Here is a 24,313-nt window from a genome sequence, read left to right as displayed (position 1 = left end):
CAAGCTCAGTAAAACATCTTGAGCAGCACAGGTGGATCATGTGCCTGTTGCTATTCAGTCTTCTCAGTTTCATTCTTAGGCAACCACTGAGGTTGTGATTTGACTATATGTGAATTTAAATGTCTTCATAAATACACACAGAAATACTGTCATTGCTCCACTAATGTCTGATGTGCTCTGGATTTCATTTTCAGTGTTATTAAGTATTAGACTAGTATATTATATGGTAAAACTGTCATTGATAACTTAGTTTCTCCATGTCTACTTGAACATGTTGCAGAGTGTTTTGCATATATTACCATACGCTACATCTATTATTTAAAGTGACAACTATAATTTCTATATTAAAATTAGACTGTGTGTATGCCAGCTGCTGTTTGGTTCAGTACAAATAATGCTCTTTGAGTAGCTCTCAGTCTGGGCTGGGGTCCCTGCAGATCTGTGTCCTTTTAAAAGCAAGTCTTTTCATCTCCTCTTTTAGGTCTGCTGAGCCAACAAATCTTGAGTTTGAGGTTCCAGTTAATCATCTAATTTGTCAAAACACAAAATCAGCCAGAGGCCATTGCCTTTGACTTTATCTAGTCTTCTTTTACAGACAGAGTGATAGAAGAAACAATTGTATCATTAACATTGAACTGATTTTATTGCTGTAAGGCTGCATGAATATGAATTCGTGTGTTGGGTTACGAAGGATACTTCAAAGTGATTTTCAACATGCTGGGTTTTTTCTTTCTGGCATAGTGAGACACAGTTTAGAGAACATTATTTTGTTTAAGGCATACTGAAGCATGTTGCCTAGCCTGGGGGAGGACTGAGGGAAGCCCAGCAGTTTATAACTTTTTCCAAGGAAATTTGTTATGGTATCACCTTAAATATATAAAAAAATAAAAATTCACTGTTACTAGTTTTCCTCTTTTTTTTTTTTTTTTCCCTTCACAAAACTGGAAGGTTTACTGAAGTTCACAGAGATTTATAAAAAAAGTCTGAACTACCTTTGCTCTCCAAATCTTTGTAATCAATAAACAGGTTTGTATTCCTGAATCTGAAAACTAAGTGGCAATTACTGCCTGTTGGTACGTCCAAAATATATTTTATGTAGACATTTGAGAAATGCTCTCAGGAAATAATTATTTCATTTATTTTATCTGTCATTCGCTAGAATTCCTGTTGGAAGGCACCTCCGGGGTGTGTATTGATGCTAATCACGTGTCATGAGTGACATGTTCCTGACAGTGGCTGTTTTTGCAGGTGGCCCAAGAACCAACTGTTGCACATCATTAAATGACCTGTTGCTCTTAAAGTACAAGTCATCCATTTTACATTTTTACAAAAAGTGGATTACAGAAGGTGATCTAGGCAGAGTTTATCTCAAATGTCCTTTAACTATGAAACATGCTTATTACTTTCAGAATTACAAAAAATGGATGGATATCTGAAATTATTTTCATAATTGGTTTAATATTTTTTCAATAATACAGTATAAATTCAAATGATTGAATAGATGCACTAATGCTTTTAATAATAGAGATCATGGATATACACATGTAAAACCGAATAGCTGATTTCACAGCGATGTTGCAAATATAGCATGTATTTTAACATATATGCTCAGTATTGGTCAATTATTAAATTGTATGCTGCAAACCATATTTTAATCATTTTAGTAGCCTTTTTTCCCCTGCATTGGTTGTTGCTGAAAGTGTATTTTTAAAGAAATAAATTGTCTCATCTGCATTCATTTAATTTTTAACTCCACACCCTTTGCTACATTTTCTTGTTGGGCATCCACAGCCTCCTGTGTGTGGTTCTACACATTGTACCACAGAGAGGAAATTTAGAAGTACAAATATAGGAACTATGTGGTTTACATGTGGATATTTTCCCTTGTATAGAGAGCATCTATATTTATATGTATGATAGACTGGTTTTGGCATATGCTTTGATCCATTCTCATGATTTTCTGAGTACAAAGTACTCTGTGTTACTGCTCTGTAATCCTAGTGCCCAGTGCTCCGTCTAGAGGTGTGCAAGTAATACCCATGGAAGTCGGTACTGCTGTTCTTCTGCTGTACCCAAAGGTGTATATGGTGTCTCACTGTTCAGTTTATTTGACTTTCCATAAAATGATGAGAGAAGAAATTCTCTCATCTCTCAGGTGAGTTGATAGAGCAAAGCAAAGATGGGTTGCAGCAGAAAACGCTACTCTGGGGGCTTGATCCGAGTTTCAGCTACCTCCGGTCTTAGAATGGAGATAGTCCCCAGCAGAAACATGTCCACCTGACTGAGCAGTACTTCTGGGTCTTAATAGAATAGTATTCTTATTCTTGAGAGTACAAAATGAAATTACAAGAAACAACAAAAAAAGCAATTTAAGCAGTAACGAAAAGGACTCTTTCGGAACAACTTTGATTCTCTTCTGTATTTTCTCTTTGAGTGGAAGGTCATTGCAGATTTGCTAGCAATTTGTGCTGGAATACTTAAGTATTGGACAATTGCGTGAAGAAAAAATGTCGAGAGAGAGAAGTTCAGTGAGTGAAACAGAATAAAATTGCTTGATTTTTGTTCCTTGTCCACAAAAAAAAAGGATGATTTTTCCAAGGTATTTTAAAGTTCAATTAGAACAGGACATGAGTGACAACTGGAAGATTACAGAGCGTACAATAAATGTAGCTCTGAGAGAGAAAAGATATAGTAAGTGCAGCCTGTTAGGAAAAACAGAAGTCCTCGTGCTGTGGGCTTTCTGGATGGATAAAAAAACACATCACACTGTGTAACACCCCCCAAAAAAAGAGGTTACAAAGAATACCAGGAATGTGTTGTGATGATCTGGGAGCAAAGGAGTGGAAAACAGAGGTAAGAGGTCAACCAGTAATGAAGCAAAATCAAATATGTTCTTTGAATTATAAGAGTAAAACTGAAAAGCTTTGTAGAGAACAGGGAGAAAAATCTTTCTAAACATTCTCACAAACAAATGAGAGCTGGATGTATTACTCAGGCAGAGCAGAAGGAAAGCTGGTTATGAAGACAGCAGTGGGATCTAAGAGTTTGGTTGCGCTTAGTGTCCAAAACAATGTATTTGGGTTTTGTGCCTTACACCTCACTTTTCTTCAGTTGTGCACTTGCTCCTTTTTTTTCCTGAAGAAATCCACTTCTGCCTTTTTATTTCTATAAAAAGTCAAGAGGTGGCTTGGTGGTCTGTTTCTGGGATCTCTGGTTTACAGACCAAGTTGCCTATAGCCTTCATCACACTCTAAAATTCTTTGAGTTTCAAAAGGTGGTGATTTACTAACAGGTTGCAGAATCAGCACTTTGCATGGATGTTACCTACGGAATTTAAGACCAATTAGGATTAGGTCTAAGCAAAGACATTCCAATACTGGTAAGAGGTTTGTGTGGAAGGAATAGATGCTATGAGAAGTAATAGCAGTCTGCTGCCATTTCTTGCTGTTAGTTTATGTCTGAGTAATTTTGGTTATGAAAAATTGTTTCCATGATATTCAGCCTTATGTGAAACAAGGGTTCTGACTTCATTTTCATAGAGGACAACCATATAAATTTCAGCTAGCACCCTCTCAGACAGCCTCAGGGGATAAGACGGAAGGAGCGAGAATTCTTTCATGCTTTGATGCGTTGGTTGGGAAAGTTACACTCCTGTTAAGCGTGATGCATTTTATGTTAATAAACAAAGATCGTTAACTGAAGACTGAAGTGCTGCCAATCCTGAATTTTTCATGAGCAATAAATTCTCATTAAAAATCCTTTAGGGAAATACATATCCTTTCAAAAGAATTTCCACAGTACATCATCTCCATGTGACAAATCTCCAGAGAAAATATATATGTGAGCAACCAGTGACTGGGGGATTTGTTAGCTCAACTTCCAAGTCCTTTGCAAAAGGAAAGCCTTGTTTGCTTGTCTCTTCCTTTTGTTTTTCATTTTTCAAGGTCTTCTTAAGTCCAGGCTTAGTGAAAAAAAAAAATTTCACTTTTGCTAGAAATGGCTGAAGGAGTTCAGGATTCACAGCTAATTCTGTTAGGGTCACAATCCAGAGAATTCCTCATCTATCAGGAGATATCTTCTGGATTCCAAATATTTTTTTTTTTTTTAAATAACAAATAATGCAATAAAAATAGTATTAAGTCTGTATGCTCTAAGGATCTAGTACTTCAAACCATACAGAATATCCCAATCAGAAACACAAGGACTGGGAGTCCATCTAGTCTAGAGAACATCTTGACCTGGCTTAGAAATGAACAGCAAAACACCATGTCAGAACTTACACCCTCACAAGCTGAAAGACACTGCTAGGAGCAATTAAACTGAGGAGAAACAGCTATACTTTCCCTTGTGGCAATGCAGTGCACAACCTACAACAGTAGCCTGGTTTTCAGTCTAGAATAGAGTAGGACTGCTGAATGACGTGCTGAAGAAAGGCAAGATGTGAAAAGTACCCTTACACATAGTGGTTTCTTTCTAGTTATTGCTCTATCTCTTCTTTCATGAATGTGCATTAAAAAAATAATCTGCCGATGGCTATGTAGAGAGAGCAGCTGTATTCATGTGTCTGCTGTTGCTTTCAATTTCACCAAGTCACAGAAATCAAAATCTAACTCTTTTGAAAGTGGCACCAGCTTTAGCAGCATCTTCCTTGTGTTGGTGACTGATGAATTGCCAGGCCCGTGTCAGCTCTGCTGGACAGCCAGATGTCACAGCTTCGGTACTTCCAGCAATCAGAGCAGCTGTGTTTGGGGATGAGGACCAAAAAAAAGCATCTTGTGAGCATGTGAAATGAAGAGTGGCAGTTGTGTGTGTTGGAAATAAGAGGGGGTGAAAGGTGGTGCCTTAAACTGTTCTTTCTCCCATGGGCCAAACTGTCGTGTAGCAATGACCCTGTGCCTCTTTCATTATCCACTTCGAACCCAGCTGTGCACTATCAAGCAAAACTGGAAGGTTTTTAGCAATTGTCTTACTGTCTTATTGTCCCATTTAAAGAAGTAGAGCTCCTGGACCACTACTACGGGAGGATCAGGTGAATTAGTAGTGTACCAGAAGGGAAAGGTGGTAGTGTAAAATTTGCTTTCCACACTGACCTGTACTGGAGAAGGTCATAAGAATGATGCAGTGACTCTGGGAATGCTGTCAGAAACAAGATAAACACTGCTATTTTGCTTTAATTAGAGAAGTGAAAACTGTAGGCCTTGTACTGTGAGAGAATTTTGGTACCATTTTAGAGTATTTTAGGACTTTCATTAAACAGATGCTTTCATTTGTGTAAGATATTTTAAAGTAGCATTTTAAGAGCAAGCAGTCTTTCTTGTAGTAAAGGATGGGGATCTGTGTGCAACAGCTGCCTATATTATAATTTAAAGTTTCTTTTGCTGAATTAATATTCCAAACTGCCTTCTATTATTCCTTTTTTCCTTTTTTTCCTGTTTGAACACTGAAGTTTTCCACGATGATCAGTCTTGGAGAACATGGCATTTTGCCTGATCATACAAATTCCCACTGTATGTTTCCTGGATTGCAACTTATTGGCAGAAATAATACAGCATTAAATACAAATATTACTGTCAATGTAACATTAAAATTAATAAATCAGTCACTTATGTCAAGAAATTCCAAACTACAACAGTGTGAATTTGTCAAATTGCTTTTGCTAGGTATTTTATGGTGTGGATTGCAGAACAGACCCAATAAGCTTTATGGTTAATGTACCACTTTTAATAATAAGAAATTTTGTGGGACAGATCCTGTGCTCATTTATTTGTAGTAGTGCATTTTTGTAGTTTATGGGATATATTGAATCAAAAGGTTTAAACAGGGAGCAAATCTGTACAGAATTTGGCCCTGCTAAAACCTTAACTGTGCTTTTCGATAAATGAAAGGTTTATATAATGCATGGACTATTTAATTTATAATGTGAAAACCTGTACTTTAGATACATTTCAGAGTTCAATACTGTAGTGCTGTTTACTCAGCGTTTCTTGGCACTTGGTGTTTGGTGTTTTGTACTTGATGTTGAATTAAAGTTGATAGCCAGGTGTAATTCCCTTGCCTGCTGCAGTTTACTATTTTGTGTTTGGGCTGATTTTAAAAATAAATCTGTAAGTATCTCTCACTGGTGTCTGCACACTTTAAAAATTATTAGGAAGATCTTATTTTTTCCCCTCCATTTTTGTGTTTCATAAAAAAAATTCAGATTTTTTTTCCCCACCCATTTTCTTATTCCGCCTGGAATCTTAGCCCAAAAGAAAGGCTTCAGAGGAATCTATCTGAAAACAAAAAAATTGCAACCTAATGCATTATCTCGTGAATAATGGTCATAAGTGAGATGTTCCAGGAGATTTGTAAAATGATTGCTTGGTATAATTCATAATTATCCTGGTGATTTGGCATTGTGTCATATAGACATTAATCTTTTATCCTACAACTGAATGTGTGCATCATGGGAAAGGAATCACCATTTTTGCCTTCTTTTTTCTTAGTCAAGAAACTGCATTGATTGTGATGGTTGGTTCCATGTCTTGTCAAGGAACTCAAAGGGAGGTTGGTGGCTCTATTTATTGTCATTCTAATTATGTAGTAGTTACTAATGAATGTTATTTAAAGCTCTCAATTTAAAAAGCTTTTGCTCTTCACTTGCTACACTTTTCTACATTACCAAGGTTAAAAACCATCTCAAAGTTCAAGAGGAAAAAACCCCAACATTTTAAACTTTGGTTCTAGATCTCCCTAACTGTGTCTGGTACTGTTGACCCAAATATATACAGAATTTGAGAGACGGACTGTGTTGTGGAGTCAGCACTAATAGTAGAAGGAGACGCCCCAACATTAAAAAATAGATGTATTTGAAAAGTTGTCTGAAATACCAGTGAATCTGAAAGTGTGCAGTCTTGCACCCATAATTTCAGTGTTGAAACAGTAAATGTCAATGAAGTAATAAAGATTGACAATGTGAGAGAGGATGCTTCTGTTGAAAATGCATCGCCGTCCGTCCCCATGCACATGCTCAGGACGTGAGAATTACCGTGCTCAAGTGCCCAGCCGACCTCGGCTGCCGTGCTGGTGCCGAGAGAGCAATTTGTCATGAAAACAATCCTGTGATAATCTGCCATGGACTCCTGATAACCTTTCCTTTTTTAATTTCTTTGCCATAGCTCTGCCCTCTTTCTTAGCCAAAGGCAACCTTTTTGCTTTTCTAATGAAGGCTCTGCCCCTACTATGTTCCTCTCTTTGCCTCCTCCTTTCTGACCAGAGTGTGTGACTCAGCCCCGTGTTCCCCTGTGATTTCTTCCATCGTATTTCTTTTGTATTTGGTGTCTTGTTTGAATGCTTCTGGAAAGTAACTAGATGGTCTTCTTTGAACTTCTGCTTCAGATTTCATATACATTAAAATCCACTGGAAATTAGTGAAGAGTCCCTAGGGATTGCTGATAGCTATTTTAGATTATAATTCTATGTTTTTTTCCCTTTACTGTTAGTGTCACCCAAAGAAAATACAGTTTAAATAAGTTACTGCCTGTTTTGCTTGTCTGGATTTGGCAGTATCATGTCTTGTAGAAGAGAAGTTTAATGTAAATTATGTTTTCTGTATGCTTATCTTTTATTACAAATAAATTAGCAATAAACAGGAGCCTGTGCTTTGCTGGTGGCTCATCCTATCTATTCTGCTTCTGCTTGACAGCATTAGTACTTCTGTTTTTGTATCTCCAGTCTTTGCAATTATTGTAAAAATAATTAAATAAAGCTCATAATTTGCTCAGCTTTAAATTTGCAATGAATATTTCTTTGCAAGCTGACTCTTTTATTGCCTGATCTAGTTAAACCGTTGCGACTCTAAAAGACCAGTTTCAAAATGCACACGATGCTGATATTTATAAAGCCCCAAATGCCTTTGTTGTATGTGATCTTCAGCAGGAAGGAGGGTTGCAGCATCGCTAACTGCTGCGATCGCAATAGGAGCTGAAAGAGGCGCATTAGTTTGCTGCAGCCGTTCCACCCTCGGCTGTTCCCTTGTCAGATCTCATAGACTCGACGGGGTCGTGTTGGGTCAGCACTCGGATGGGAAACCGCCCTGGAAAACCAGGAGCTGAAGGAAGCTGGGCTTGTGTCTCTCCACACAGACTAGCGCCCTGCCCCTAGGTCAGTTGTTAGCACCATGCTATGTTTAATCCATGTTTTATGGATTTTAGTGGTGTTTTTTCCTGGTTCATTTGAAAAACAATGCTGTGGCTACAAGTGATGATATAGGGGGGGGAAAAGTTAAAGAGAAATAATTTTGGTAGGTGATGAATAAGGAGTGGTTCCAAGGCACAGTGGTTAGGGACACCTTGCAAATTCAGATTCTGAGTCTCTTGTCATTTTTCTGTTTGCTTTTTCCCTGTGTGAACAAAGTATTTATTCACCTTCTGAATCTCACAGCAATAGCATAGAGTGGGAAACTTGGTTTGAATTTCTCTACTCCAGAATAGCCTGCAGAAGGCACAGAAGGACTCACTGGCATATAGCTTGGCCACCCTGGTTGGTCACAGTCATCAAAAATAAAACAAATGTTAAAAGTGTATTCTCAAAGCTTGACTTTTCAGTGGGTCAAGTGGTGATTTTCTGGCTTTACAAATAGTGTTAGTTATAAAATGAAAGGAAAAGCTGGGATTCATTTTATGGTGCAGAACTGACCACTTCTAAATGAAATCGCTTCGGAGTGAAGGTTTCCAAGAAAGGATGAAACGTGAAGAAAACACTTTCTTGTTCATGAAAAAAAAGGTGAGTAGAGAAACAGATGAGTAACTTGGGAGCTGTCATACCTATTAAATTTTGTCCGCATTCATTCCTTGTGCGGGAAAGTAATAATTAGGAGAAAGGAACTAGGAAAAATTTGAAATCTTCCCGTGTCAATGTTGAAGATGCAAGACTGGCGGGTTGTGGGGCTGCTGTGTGTGATCAAGACAGGAAAGGACAATGTCAGGGTTTGATAGAGCCCTTGTCTTCTGGGTGGATCATGGGCATTAAGGTTCACTGAAGCATTAACTTAAGTTTCAGACAATGTTAGTAAGACATTTTCCATTCTTTTGGAGTTTTGATAGTGTTCTTCATTAAAACTGTAAAAATATTTTTCTTCATTAAAGCTGTAAAATTATTATTTACCACTGAAAATATATCCTGATTCTGTATGGCTGAGATCTTGGCAAATGGGTATAGTTCAGCACATTTTTAGGGAATCTTTATTTCATAATTTTATCCAGAAGCTATTTTAAGTAATTCCTTTCTGTGTTAGATAGAAAAGCAAAGCCCTGTGTCTAAGAATGTCTGAATCTAAGGTTTCAGAATAAAAATGAAGAATTTCAAAATTTGGGAAGCTGAAGTTCCCTGCTAGAGTTTTTGTTTTGTTGTATTGATGTAAAATAGTAATATAAAGAAGGAGAACTAAGAGAAAGGGAGTCTTTCATGCATCCAGTGTAGCTTTTATTGTGTTGTTTGATCTAAGGATATCTGTTACCGTATCAGGAACAGTATCGGCATTTGTTCAAACTTATGTGATACGTGGGGGCTTGAGATTTCATCAACTTCTTGGTGCTGTCATATGATACAGGGGTTTTTTGACTGGTAGTTGAATGAATCGAACTGATGGGAAGGGAGAGTGAAGGAGAAATTTTAGTTTAAGGAGAGTTCAGAATTTGCAGGATTATTTAGCACATTTATGTTTTTCTTGGACTAAATGGGCTTTCCTCAAACTGTTGTTTTTTAGAACAAGCTACTGCAATATCTACTAGCGATATTGAGACTTGAAATGTATCTTTCTTCCATCCACACAGTGACTACTTGTGTGCTTGGTTCCATCTGGAAAGGATATAATTGAATCCTTGTTTGGCTCCTTTAATTATCTTTCTGCAAAGTCCTTGGCTGGGAATTTTGCCACTTACAATGCAAATATTCGAACTTAAGAGCATAAACTGTGCTTTCAAAGAGCGTTTTTGTAGACCTTTTATCATTTGGTGGTTTTTCAAAAGTGAACATGAGAACTTCTCAATGAACATGTTTTAATTTTTTTAATCCTCAGAGAAGATTTGTTTTCTTGCAGGTTGGCTGTAGTTGCTAATTAACTTTGTTAATTAATCATGCTATAGGGATGAAACATGCTTGATTAAAAATAAAGAAAACCGTATAGCAACAAAGTAATGCTACTGATTTTTCCTATTTAAAAGCAAAGATTAAAAAAACAAGATTAACTTTGAAGCTGCATGTCAAATGTTCTTTGTATTTGAAACATCTGAAAGGCTAAAGCAGCTAAAAGCTTATTATTTTTGCAGCTCAGTCATAGTAAAATGCTTATCCAGTTGTAACACTGTGTTAAAAAATGGGTGCTGAAAATAGTCGCTGAAGGTGCTATCTTAATCAAAACTGCCTGAGATGGTGGGTAGTAACCAACAGGTTTATTTAGTTGTGCTTAGACATGAAGGTCCTTGTTCTCTCTTTTCATGTATCTTACATGAAAACTTCCAACACTGCAAATTGGTGTTAAATGCTGTTGGCTCATAACAGGATTTTGATGACATTTCTCACCCATTACTCCGGCATACGTCTGTACAGAGGTGGTGGGAAATAGCTCACTGCGGGCAATGGGCCAAGTGCATCACAGATGAAGCTCCCTGGAATGATCTCAGGGATGACTGTGGTCCAGAGGCACGCTGAGCCTCTGCTGTGCGTCCTGCCTGGATGAAGGTAACCATCTGTGGAGGTCTGGCTGTGAGTGCACGGCTCCTTCACCCAGGGAATGCAGTTGGGAGGGAGAAGATGCTCTGGGGCCTGTTTGAAGTGGAACACACTTTGCTTGCCTCAGAGTTGACTTGTATTTAGACACTGTTGGAACAGATGGCTCTTCTATATCCCCTGTTGCAGTTTTTTCTCATACATTATAATTGGGTTTCTTTTTTGTTTTCTGATATTCTAAAGTGGCAGGAATATTATAAACACAGTACAAGAATGCCAGCCTATGCTCTTTGTCGCTGGGAAAATCATTAAGGAAGCCCTTCCTGAGCCTTGCTTACCCAGAGAGGGAAGACCAGGCCTTGTTAGGAGGATGGAGTGGATCTTTGTGGATGGAGCTCAAATGGAATTTACTCTGGTAAAATTCCAGAATGCCAGAAATGTGGAACTGATTCCATGTTGGAGGTTACACACAGAGAGAAAAGTAGGAGTGTTCCTCATGTGGGAGGAATAGCTAAATAAATCCCTGCAGACCACTGACAGGAAGTATATGGAGGAGTGGTTTGTGGGGTTTTATGTTTGTTTATTTTTTTCCCCCTGCATCTTTTCTCATAAAATATCTTTAGGCACTTGTTTTGCAATTAAAAAGTCAAAACCTCCTCAAAGGGTATACTTGCTTTTTCCACTAAAACATATTAGGGCACTGAAGCGCATGCAAAAATGCAATGGGCTATTTCCAGCAGATGAACTAAATCTTAAAATAGGATTAACCAATTTTGTAATTCGCCTGTGATAGTATGAGCAAGGAAGAGGGAGGGCAGTACATGTCTTTTAGAAACTGTTTTAAGGATACTTGTGTTAAGGCTATCAGTGATGTACTAATGCCACTTCTCAATTGTCAGTAATTTTTCAGATGCGCAAAAGAGGATCTTGTTATCATGCTGGAGTAACACAAATGCAATTTCCACTGAGCTGTGGCTGAATTGTCTTTAGGTTTTGCCAGTATTTAGTGGTTTCAATATCATATACTTTTACAAATCACAGTATTAGCAATGCCTTGTATTAATCTGATAACCATGCTTGTAGAGTGATACCAGCTGGCTGTGTGGGGAGTGTTATGGGGGTGCAGCAAGCACGTGGGGGCAGGTGACAGGGAGACTTAACTTAAATACCACATCTTCTGCTGAAATGGAGAAGGGGGACTGGTTTAGTGACCCAAGCATGTGTTGAGCTATGGCTGAGTGACCCAAGTGCTGTCATGCCTGCAGTAATTACACAGGTACACGCAGATATTCCTTCCTCGGCAGAAAGGGTTCCTGAGAAATGGTTTAAGGGCTACTTTATTGCAAGATCAGGAATAAAATATCATAGACCATTTAGTTCCATTTAGTTTTTCATGCTGGATGAGAGTGACCCAGTCAGTGACAGGAGCGGCTGCAGAGCCTGGGGAGATCACTGGCCACCAGGTCCTCCCTCACCCCTGGCTGGGCACCTTTGCAGGTTTTTGAGGGGATGGGAGTTTCCAGCCCCTGCTCTTCTCTGCGACGAGAGAGCTGAGAGATGCGTCTCTGCATTTTCAAGGCTTTGTATACTTCACTGCAGTGCACAGCAGGTTCCTGACCTCAGAATGTCTTAAGAAAACCAGGTGGCATGGCTGGTGGACTTGTGGCTGGAGCCTTTCGCAGGTGGCGTGAGGCCGGTCCTGCCAGCCCTCAAACAGCGCAGCTGCGCGCCCACTGCCATGTCCCAGCAGGCCCGAGCCATTGGCACTCCTACAGTTACATTATACTGAGCAGTCCCTGGGGCAGAGATTTTAAATATGCCAGGTAAGTGCCAGGATGCTGCACTGGGATGGTTCAGGTCTTTCCTTCTGATTACACCAAGCAGAATTTCTGGGCAAAACACAAGTAAATGGAAAATTCCAAACTTGATAATGAATATACTTTGATTTAAAAATCCTTCTGCTGGAAGTTTCCAAAGCTGATCATCTTTTGTAAATAATTTACTTATCTGCAAATTTTATGTTTCATTGTGTACTGATGAAGTCTTCATGTGCTGATAAATTTCTCTGATGTTTCTGAGGGTGCTTTTCTTTCAAAAATACATATTATTCTTTAAAAATAGCCTACTTGAGAAAGTGTCTTTGTTTTTCTGTAATCCTTTTAAAATTATAGTAGGTTGCTTAAGTCCCACTTGTTCTGTAAAGTATTTTCTGCTTTGCTGAGCTTCCAGAGCAAATTCCTCTCTTCCCATACCCCTCCTACAGTGGTCAGTTCCTGCACCACCTTCCACTGTCTAGGTTTTGCAGTTCACATACTTGGTACATGATACATTTTCCCAGTCCATACACTCTGAAAATCTCTTTCGTTTTCTAGGTATACTAAACCCTTACTTTCATTCCTTTCTTAGAACTTTTCAGGTGAAAGTGTGTTATGATTGCTAAATCCATAATTAAGCAAATTAATTGTTATTGAATTGAGCCAAACATTTGGGTAAGGGCCTTATATAAAAAAAGGCTGATTACAAAAAGTAATAATTCAGTAGTTGCAAAATGCAGCACAATATATTTAGGAATAGAATGGATTTTTTAAATTTCATTTTTATGCATACATTTATTGATGATCTAACAGCTTTCTAGCTTGTGTTAATATAGTGCAGGATAAAGCTGATGTGCAAGGCCGTAGGAAAATAAATAACACAATTTGATTTGCACAGTCTGTTTCCATATCACCAGCGTGATGAGATACTTTGTTGTTTGAATGAAGCAAATGATGTTTAGGTTCATTTGATTTATTGACAATTCTGTCAGAGTGCCACAAAGTGAAACAACAGCGCAGCTGCTAAATATTGCAGAGAAGCATGATGGGGAGAGCAGGATCTGCTGGAAGGGTTTACCTGAGCGATGTGCAGGAATGCCACCCCAATGGGGAAGTGGTGCGTTCTCTCCTCCAGTGAAAAATGAACTGCTATTCACACACTTTTCTTTCCATAGGGAGAAGCTGTCTGTGGCTCGGCTGCAGCGAGAAGTTGCACAAAGTAAGAGTGAAGGAGCAATGGTAAGCTGCGGCAACTCGCTGCTTTGCAATTCTTGTCTTACTACTTCAGGCCTTAGGTGCGTTTTGTCGTGCTGAAGGTGGTCACCGGAGCATTAAGGCTGTCTTGGACATAATGATGGGTTGCCAACGATGTATTCATAAAAATCTGAGGAAACTCAAGGCTTCCTTGGAAAAGCTGTGGTAAAGAAAAGCTGTTTCCTTTTCCCGTCTGATGGTGCTTACTGGAATTGGAAGCACGGCAAGCACAGAAAGGCAATTTCAGATCAAAATGCAGTAGATTTACTTGCCTGTTAAATCTTAGCCAGCTGCAGAAAAATGGAAGAATACAAGCATGGCAGCTTAAAAAAACCCTCAATCTGATAATTTTATAAATCATGTAATGCTTCTTATATCTTCATTTTTCATGTAGCAATTTATGAGATTAGGCTTGTGAGCAGAAGTTGAAATGGCAGATTTTTGGTTAACCGCATATCTCAATTTATAGAGTGCCTTATCTCTTCAAAACAATTTTCTTTAGGAGCCAACATGTGCTGAGTGTGCTTAATTACTTAATATCTAAGGAACTCTTCCCATCTGTTAAGGAGTTTGTTTGTCCCTGTCTTCAGATAAAATGTCTTAGACTTCCATGGGATAAAGCACGTTCAAAAACCTTGAAACCCATACCAGTCCCCTTGAACATACTCAGGAAACTGCCACTGATTTGAGTGAGTTGCATAGTTGACTGTGAAAGAATTTGGTCCAAAGTTTGTTTAACTTAGTGGGGAGAAGCTGTAGAGGGTCTCTGGGGAACACGTGCTGCGTTAGCTCTGTGATGCAGGGTCCTTGAAATTCCACCTCCCTCCAGTAAGTGCATTTTATGAGTCATGATTAGCAATTAATACAGTGAAATGAGATTTGGAGGGACCTAAGTGACAGGTAGGAGAAACCTGCCATGAATCTACAGCTCTCACCGTGGCTGCATGTGGGGGCTGTGCTGGGACAGGGGCTTCTGGACTCTGAATGCTTTGTGGAGAAGGGAAGGAGATGAGTAGGGTTTGCTCAGTCAGGTATTGCCGAGCGCCGGCTGTGTGCCCAGCTTGGCCGTGCGAGCTGCTGCCCTCTCCCATCCCAACACCACCCCTGACACACCTGCTGGGTTGGCAACCAGCAGACTTTGAGACAGGGTTTAAGCAGTTGGGGAGACTGGCCGCTGAGTAATGTTTTGTGTGTATTGGGGCAGAAGTCCTGGAGGAATTGAGAAGCAAACTTTTATCAGGTTAAGCCTCAATCCAAGAGTGTGTGACTGAGATAAAACTCCTGCTGCCTCCAGGAGGAATTTTGCCTAAGGAAGTATGGCAAAGATCAGGCACTGGATTTGCAATTGCATTTTAGTCTTCAGTGTAAACAAATTTCAAAATCTGGGAAGAGCTGTTTACTCTATTTGAAATGTTTCCTTTAATTTTTTGAAACTAGCTTTCCCTTGGAGGCATAGAAATAATACAATATATTGAGCGTAAAATATACTTAGTGGGATAATCCAGGACTTTATAAAATGAGCAATATTGATTAACCTTCTAGAGCTGGTAAGGCTTTTGGTGTATGCACCCACTTTATGGTCTCATCCATGAGGGTCAGACGCTTCTTTTGCCTTTTACTATGGGCTTGTGGGATTAATCACATAGCCCTGCTAACCAGAGTGTAATTTTGTATAATTTGTTGAGAGGCCGAGTGTTGTAACCCATTAGGAGCTGATAGGTAGCTCTCTGGGGAAGCAATCTTCCCCCAAGGTAAATACTAGGTAGCTTTTCCCCTCTTCCCCAAGGGGTAATTTCCACAATTATCCTGCAACTACAGCCAAGGACGATTGTGCCTGTAGAGACAATTACGTTGGAAGCTGTTGATGTATGGAAACTTCTTTGTGTCTCAGAGCTTAGAACCAGTGACTTTAATATGAAACACAGCAGTCATTAATTAACATTAATGAACTTGCTTGGCTGGGAGCAGTAAGGGTCCAGGAAATGGAGTATTTGAACACAGGGGAGACCAGGGATGAAGTAACTTCTGTAGACTGCATTCTCAGGGCATGCAGCAAGGAGCCTGCAGCACGTACCAGTTTGGGGGCAAATACTTTAGAAAGATTCACAGTGAAATTTTGCTGAGGGATTCTGAGCAAGCAAGCTTTTGGCAAATGGTGAGGCTTCCTCCAGAGAAGCGCTGGCAGCCAGTAATGTGCCAACAGGGTACCAAATCCCATGTGCTGCTCTTTTTGGTATGATGGACATCCCCCCGGAGACGGCACGGCCTCCTCTGGGGCAGGTGGCGAGGATGCCGGGCGGTGGTACCAGCCAGCCGCAGGGCACCCAAGGGGTTTTGCTCTCCTGTCACCGGCTGTGACTCTGGATAAAAGGGCTGGCACTCCCTGCAGCCCCCCTGCCAGTGACAGGCCACAGCTTTATTTAATCACTAATTAGCTAATTGCCTTTACTTACTCCCATTTTCTTTTTTGTTTGTTGTGCTAGTTAGATTGGCATAAAGGTTGTCAGTGAACTAACCCCTTCATTTGGGAAGAGCACAGGTGACAGCACATGCCACCGTTAATGCCACTTCCAATGCCTCGCTCAGTCTTGGGGAGAGCATTTCTTATACCAGGAGTGAAGCAGGGCAGAGAGCTCGAGGAACCGTGGTGCCACGCTGCTGCCCTGTGTCCCGGAAGCAAGGCATCACTCAAGCCTTTTGCAGGATGGCACCTCGTTAAATACCTGCTAGTGTTACTTGCTTCTTTTAAAAAAATAAATTTTATTCGGGTTTTGCAGTCACAGATAGGTCATGAGGGTAAGAGGTGACCATGTTATGTCAGCCCCCACTCATTTTTAGGGTGAGGCGAGTCAGTGGGCAGGGAGTGTGTGTCCTGTCCCCATGTGTGCTGCCGTGCCACCAGCGTGCTGGAAGGACACATGGTGCGGTGGGTTTGCCCTGTCCTTCCTGCTTCCCATTTGGCACCTATTTGATCACAGTGTGAGAAAGCTGTGGATACACTTCCCTAGTGCCTTCCCAGCACAAATTAAGGGGAGAATATGCTATTCAGGGTTTGGTTCCCTGCATGGGGGGGTCATCAGTTAGCATTTGTTGTAACCTGGAACCAGCTGTTGCCTTTTTGCATGTGGTCCTTGGAAGAGATGGGTGGGAAAGGCTCCTGGTGCTCAGGTTCACCCAGTGTCTCACAGGAACCACTGCAATGAGGTGGACACGTAGATAAAATCAGTAACAACAAATAAATATGAAGCATGTGCTGTAGAAACTACTTACACTGTGGTATCTTTGCTCAAAAAATGGGTTTGTACATCTGTATAAATAACATATGGTGAGTGATGATGAAATGCATGTTTATGAGGAGACATTTTTCCAAGGAGACTTCAGCTGAGGTTGAAGATCAGGTAGTAATATACTGTGTGCGATACCAGTGTGTCTGCCCCGCAGCGCTCTCTGTAAGAAATGTGGTTTTTCGTATGTCCCAGAGTTACATTTTTCATGACTGATTTATTATTGGAAGTAGCTAATTAGTGGAAGGTAGCATAGAAGATTAAATGAAGATACTTCATTTCAAGATGAATGTTTATCACCAAAAATACACATATAACCTGTAATATGTTTTTTTCCATACATTTGTATGGGAAATTTGATACCTCATATATAGGATTGAGTATGTATTCATAAATTACTAAATTAGAACTGAATAAATTCAGACTGTGAATACCTGACAACTGCTCAGGTTTCTTATTTCATGAATCACCATTGGTAAATATTGATTATTCATTATCAAAATTCACAGTTACTTACTGCCAATCCATCTACTGAAACTTTCAGGAGCACTGAGCTAGATTGCTATTTGTCTCTTCCTGTCACTTATGGCCTTTAATTTCTTAATGTGCATGTTCACAATTTTCTTAGTCATGTTTCTTCTGACTCATCAAGAATATTTTACCTTTTTGTGAAGGAAAAGATGATGATCACTTCATATGTGTACATACAGTTCTTACTGCATTTGATGGAGACTGTGCAGGTGTCTGTGGTGACAGAGATTTCATTATTAAAATGAGCAGCTTTCAAAACAGATCACAAGTTTGTTTCAAAACAGAGTAAAAACTGCTTTAGTCATCAAAGTAGTCTTTTTTTCTTTTAAACTTTTAAGTACATGACTTTGGACCTTTAGGACACAGAACAAGACCAGGTAAAGTGTTCGTTTTTGTGAAATGTTATTAACAGTGAACAGTGCCAGGTTAGAAAAAATAGGAGAAAAATGCTGCCACGGTTATACAGTAGAGTTAGTGTTGTGTTAGCAGAAACCTAGATTAAAAACCTAGAATGAACCAAAAGTATACACATTACATCAATAACTTGGTTTCATTTAATAATTACGCAGAAAAACATTGGGGTTTTATTTATTCGATTTCTTTATTTACATATATGTTACACAGTTTGGTCAGTTTGTACTTCTGCATCCCAGTACTTTAATTCTACTCTATTTTCCATTAGTTCAGTGGCCTGTAACCTACACAAAAAGAATTGTACCACTCTGACAATTTATCTGTGAAGGTTAAAGTGGGATGATACTGCCTTTTATATCTACATGGGTTTCACTTAGGGTGGGCCCTAGGCTCTGATTTACCATGTGTCCTGCTGTGTCTTTAAGTGATGCAAAGTGATTATCATGGGCTCTTCCCGGTACCCGTCTATTCCGCACCTGCACCCTTTTGTTAAAAACCCACCATGTTAAGTGAATGTGAGGTCCCCACTGAATAGGTTTCCACCCTCTGGTAATCCTTCTGCATTAGATTGATTTATGAATGTATCAGATTCTTTGTTAGCATGTAAACCACTAATTAATTTAAAGCTCTCTGTGGAAAAATTAAAGCCCTGGTTAAGGCTTTCAACAGGCTCAGATGGTGCTAATAATGGAAAAACAAGTTATATTAATGAGTTTTGATGCGATCAGCACAATTCTTGCTTTACAAACAGTTTTTGCTATAAAACAGTAGAGACTGCAAGTTTTTAAATAAAGAGTGGAAGAAGTAAAAGGAAAGGCAGAAAAAAAATCGCAGCGTCAGTAAGATATCCCATTATTGCTAGGAACTGAGTCGCTTCTGGTTGTTACAACTTTCTTAAATGTAATGTGTTTAGATATATGTAACAGCCTCTTACAAAACCACGGGAAAGTGCAAACCAGTCTTTTTCCCAGATTGAAACCAAACTTCTAAAGTAATCAGCTTTGAAAAGATCTCTGCCTCTTCTCATCACATGCTGCCGAACTGGAGTGTTCACATGGAGATGGATGTGTTGAAGTGCAGAAAAGGTCTTGATTGAAATAGTATTAAAATCAGTAGAAAGTCTGACCATACTCTCCGCTTTTCCAAACTCCAGCATGTTTTGTATGTAATTTTAGTTGTTTGCTCTTTCACTCAAATTTAGACTTTTAATGTGGGTGCTAGTTTTTGGCAAGAAGAAAGAGGAGATCACACTCCGGCTTGACGATGCTTTGTTCAGCTGAGTGAAATGAAGTTGAAAATAGAAAGCCAAATCTCCATCTTTTTTTGTAGGAAGCTGAAAATGTACAGTTATAGTGGCAGCCCATGATTGTAGGAAATTGTGCTTTTTCCACACTTCTCCAGGGAGCTGCATTTTCCTCTCCTGGCTCTCAGCGCTGCCAGGGCACTCAGTCTCAGGCCACCATCCTGGCTCTGTGGTCAGCACCACAACTGATATTAATGCTGCCCCATTAATCAGCTGGCAGGGAGCACTCTGAAAAGGAGCATGGTCAGCATGTTCAGAGGCCTAGCTCCTAACATCTGCACTACGTATCTGGTTTTTATGGAGGAGGGGGAATCCTGAGGTTGCTCTTGAGCTGGGGTCTTACAGATGGCAGCACAATGTATTGCCACTAGCGCGGAGGCGCTTTCTGTCACCAGCGTGATGAATCTCTGCAATCGCCTCCAGCAGCTGGGAAGGCTGTTGTTGCAGAAGCACCCGGGTCATTCAAAAATAGATGATATTTAGTAATAAATGAAGTGTTAAAAATGAGATACAAAAGGCTAAATTGTCTTTCCCAACTCCAGGGTCCTTACGTCTATGAAAACATCTATCTGTGCTTTAATTAGAAAGTAGCAGAGAGAGGGGCAAAGTCGCTGTTTTAAAACGTCTCTTTGAATATTAAATATCCTAAACTGGAAAGAAGCAATCTGACCCTTGTGCTGGCTTCTCTGCGAAACTATGTCTTTATACACAGCTAGCCATGCTGTCTACCTCCTTATTCTTAGAAATTTCATCATACAGCCCTCACAGAAACTCGCTGACATTAGTAGTAGTTAAGATCAGTAATGATTATTGAAATTCTTTACAAGCCTAGTTTAATGCTCATTAATTGTTCATACTCCATTAGGCCAAATGTCCTCATTCACAACTTTGCAGTTTTATATTCAGTAGTTTTAAAATAAAATATTTTTTTTAGTTCTTCTTGTGTCCTGAGTATTTTTTGTTGTTTGCTTCAAATTTGCAAATATGTAGATATTTTCAGGTTTAACACTTTTATGAATCGAAGGATTCTTTATGACTTAAAATTGCTGAGACCCTTCAACAGTCATTTTCCAGTGAAAAAAATCAACTGGGTTTCTCCCTCTTCCCGAAACAGAACTACTTGAGAGCCCGATTGCCTCTGCTCAGAATCATCTGCCTTTAAAAGCCTGTGTTACTCCTTCCAGGTTAGTTAATTTCAGGGTCCGGTTTATTCTCCAGATTCTACAATAACTTGTTAAGATCAATTTACTTTCATTCCAGTGTTATTTAAAGTGTAACGGAAATTGTGTGAGGGTGTCTGGAAGATGCTGGACGCTCCCCTGGCTGGTGGCCTCCCTGGCTCTGGCTTTCCACCAGGAGAGGGAGCTGCAGCCATTGGAAACGACACCCACCTCCCCAGCCCTGGTGAAAAATTCACATGCGGCGTGCTGGAAGTGCAGTCCTTTCTGGCTTCACTAGGATTTAGGTTTTGTGGAGCTGGAAGGTATTGGCTGTAGTATTGTAAAATACACAGGACTTTGAAGGGGCTCTTGGTACTTGCCGTTGCAAGGGCAGCAATACTCTATCCTCAATTTTGGTGTTTTCTTGCTCTGTTTGCTAAGGATGTTGTAGTCACTGGCACTGTAAAGACCATTACTTTATCCAAAGAAGCAGAAATAAGTTTTGCCCCTCAGCTGGAACTCACCAAAGTGCTCTGTCTCTTCAAGGAGTTTCTGCAAGTATTTAGTCGACATAAAAGAGTCAAATAGAATTATATAAGAATCACTGAACACAGAAAAAAAAATGCATAAAAATGCATTTATATAAGGTCTGAAAGTAAAACAGAGGCAATCTGTAGAAAGTATGTCATATCAGCTAAATTGCCCTCAAGTAGAAGTTGCCATTTATACATTAGATAACAAAGGCAGGGGATGTTGAAATGCAGAAAGGGTGCTTGCAGTCTCATAGTGTCTATGGGCGTGTGTAATATCGTAGTGGCAGTTGGCTTCAGCATGAAGCAAATCCCACTTTATGACTCGAAACAGATGTATCCCGCTCTAGGCAATACCTCACCGCCTAATAGGAGTGATGTGGCCATGCACTAATAACAGTGAATTGCAGCCATTTTCATATCAAAGGTTAAGCTCTGCAATCCTGAGCTCCTCCAGGCAATGGCAGGAGTTGACTCGAGGAAGCCACATGCTCACTGGATTAATATTTTTGCAAGGGTGACCTGAATAGAGCCACCGATCTGCAGGCTGAAGAGGCAGAACATTTACAGTTGGGTTTTAGCTAGTGTGAGAAAGGGATCTTGGCTAGGACAGAATTAGTCATAACATCTGAAGAGGAAAAGTGAATGTATACACAGGGCCAACAATTTGAATTTTGTGCAAACTAGGAAGGTAAATTTATACAGATTAATAGTAGTGAAGCTGCTGTGATATACTTGGCGTTGCAACTTTTTTCTTGAAGTAGCTGGGGAAATTCGCATATTACAAGTAAAAAAAAAATCAGTAGTTTTTCAGTTGTTTTTGGTTTTGTGTCCAGTAGTTAAACTGGTAGTGTAGAATATGTAATACTTGCCAGCAACTGTAGCTTCCATCTAAAAGTCTGTTTGCAGTGTTAGTTCTGGAAACAGAGAAAAATCCATTAATTTATCATCTTCAGACTTTGTTCATACATGTTTTTTAAAAATACACCTCTTTTCTAATATTTTTAGGTTTTGTTCTTAGATCTTGTAGGCCCACTTGTAAGAGCAAATAAAAACTCTTTGTCTTACTGGTTTGAGTCAGTTGATTCAAATCTGGTCACAATATCCACTGCAACAATTCCAGCCTTTTCCTGTTGTTTCCATATTTGTATCAGCTCTTCCAGGGGTTCTATGGGGTGCATTACAGTCACCCTCATGGTGATTTGGGCTCGTTACTCATTTCTCTTGTAAAGTATAGTGAAAGCAAGGCAGAGAGGATGAGATGGTACAGAAATACCAATTCCCCAAATTCTCCTCAGTCTAATCAAGCCAGTCAGGATAGGGACAGGGAGTACCATCTAATTTCTTCATTGTTGTTGTCATCTAAAGGTGAACTTAAGTATCACTCTAGTGATTTGTATTTTTTGTGATATGTGGCACTAGTCCCTGCACAAACTAAAGGGTTTTTTGTCTGAGTCCAGAAAAATGACCTTTTTTCCCCAAATAGGACAGAAAAGATTATTGGGAGGGAGAGAAAGTTTCTGTATAAGGAAGGACAAAATTTATGTACCAAGAGTATTGCTCAGTTGTGCTGCTTCCATTAAAAGCCCATTTATTTAAACAAATGCAGTGCTCTCCATAAAGTCGGTCCTGACCCTTGGAACGAGTCAGCTCAAGCAGTGCTTTAGATTGCCTCATGTTAGAGTAAAAACTCTTTACTGCAGCAAGTCTTTGTGCAGCATCTAGCGCAATGGAGCCCTGTTCCATAATTGTTCCACATCACCAAGATAGCATGGTAGGGTACTGTTGTCTTGTCCAGTTCCCTCTGGGCAGAGACAAACATTATATATATATATATACACACACATGCAGAAGGTAGGCTGTTGGAAGTGAATAAAAGAGAGACAGCAGAAACCGGGAAAAACTGTTGCCCCGTTTCTGACCACTGAACACTTCGCAGGTAGACATGAAAACTAGTTGTAGCTCATTGTGCCATTCTTGTACATGTATTCTTTGTGTATGGTATGTGTATTCTTTGTGCCATTAAGCCCCATTAGTTTTGTTGTTTTTTTCTCTTGGCAGAGCATAATCACCTCTCTCTGCAACTTCTCTTCAAGATTTAAATTCTAAAACATAGTAAGGATATAATGTTTTTCTATACTAAACTTACACAGCTTTGTATAGATTCATATAGCTTGAACTAGCAACTGTGATTCTTCCTTTCTTTCCCTTCCTACTCCAATCTCATCAGCTTTAATTCAGTTTTTGCTTTGTCAGGAATTTGCTTTTACATACTTTCTGTTTGTTTTGGCTCTGTGTCTCTTGCATTGTGATAAGGCATCTTTTGATACTCTTTTGATACTCTACAGGATCTTTCATAATGAAGATCTCATTACATAGTTTTCCAAGTCTGGAACTGGTGATCAGACTTGCTTGCATGTCCTGCAAGAGGAGACTGTCTAGACTGTGGGAATGACTGTGATGTTTGGATTGTGTTATTTCCATATCGCTTGGCATGATGCACTCTGTAGTTATTCTTGAAAACTAATGAAAGTACCAGGCCTGGTACAGGACCTTACCTGGCTGTGAAGTGGCTTTCCTTCATTCTCTAAATTGTACTGAGAAGTTGTGCTTTCTGCACAGTACCCTGGTGTGACTTTAAATAACGAGGTGCTTAAAACTGCTCTTCGCTATATTCATTAAGGGCTGTGTTCTTTAACTTTGGTGCTGTACAAGGCCTGTTACTACCTTTGCCACCCGAATCCTTTATTATCTTGGAAAATATTTAATTTCTGATCTAAATTGCTCGTTTGTGAAACAGGGTTTATTCTGACTCTTCCGCTGTTCCTCTGCTTTACTGTGTAGATAGTGAACTCTTCAGGGAAGAGACAGGGTCTTACCGGGCGTCTAAATAGTGCTGATTGCTGCTTGGTGCCTGGGGTGCTGATGTGCCATGAATAATCACAGCCCAGCGACTTGGGATGAATACTGAGAGGGGATTTGGCTCTGTGTGCGCCGTCCACACGACTGTCATTTTGTAATTACATCTTTACACTGCACATTCGTGATCAGCATCCATGGTGACAATGCTTATTTAGAATGATTTCTGAGTGTCAGGAAAGAATTATTATCTCTTGGGAACATCCTGTTCCTGGTAGTATCTATTAAAAAGTGCCCTGCAACAGTGACTGGCACAGTTTTCCATTTAAGAAACTTTTTCCATGGACATCACTAGAGGAGTGGGTCAGAATTCCCAGGTTGTTGTTGTAAATCTTCCATCATGTACGATTTCCCTATGTCATTGATAATAAACCATGCCAGAAGGGAAAACTTTTGA

General features: G+C 39.7%; 1 protein-coding gene across 1 annotated transcript in view; it reads left to right on the top strand.

The window, feature by feature from the left end:
- The window catches only part of NCKAP5 (NCK associated protein 5), a 379,508-nt gene that overhangs the window by 138,140 nt on the left and 217,055 nt on the right, over nt 1-24,313 (top strand). Inside the window, exon 3 of the mRNA XM_074873715.1 lies at nt 13,701-13,760. Within this exon, the coding sequence (XP_074729816.1) occupies nt 13,701-13,760 (60 nt within the window). The remainder of the gene's footprint in view (nt 1-13,700; nt 13,761-24,313) is intronic.

The sequence above is a fragment of the Strix uralensis genome, chromosome 6 (genome assembly GCF_047716275.1).
Source record: "Strix uralensis isolate ZFMK-TIS-50842 chromosome 6, bStrUra1, whole genome shotgun sequence".
NCBI classification, from domain to species: domain Eukaryota; kingdom Metazoa; phylum Chordata; class Aves; order Strigiformes; family Strigidae; genus Strix; species Strix uralensis.
Note: the sequence above shows the minus strand (reverse complement) of the source record. Positions and strands in the feature narration are given on the sequence as shown.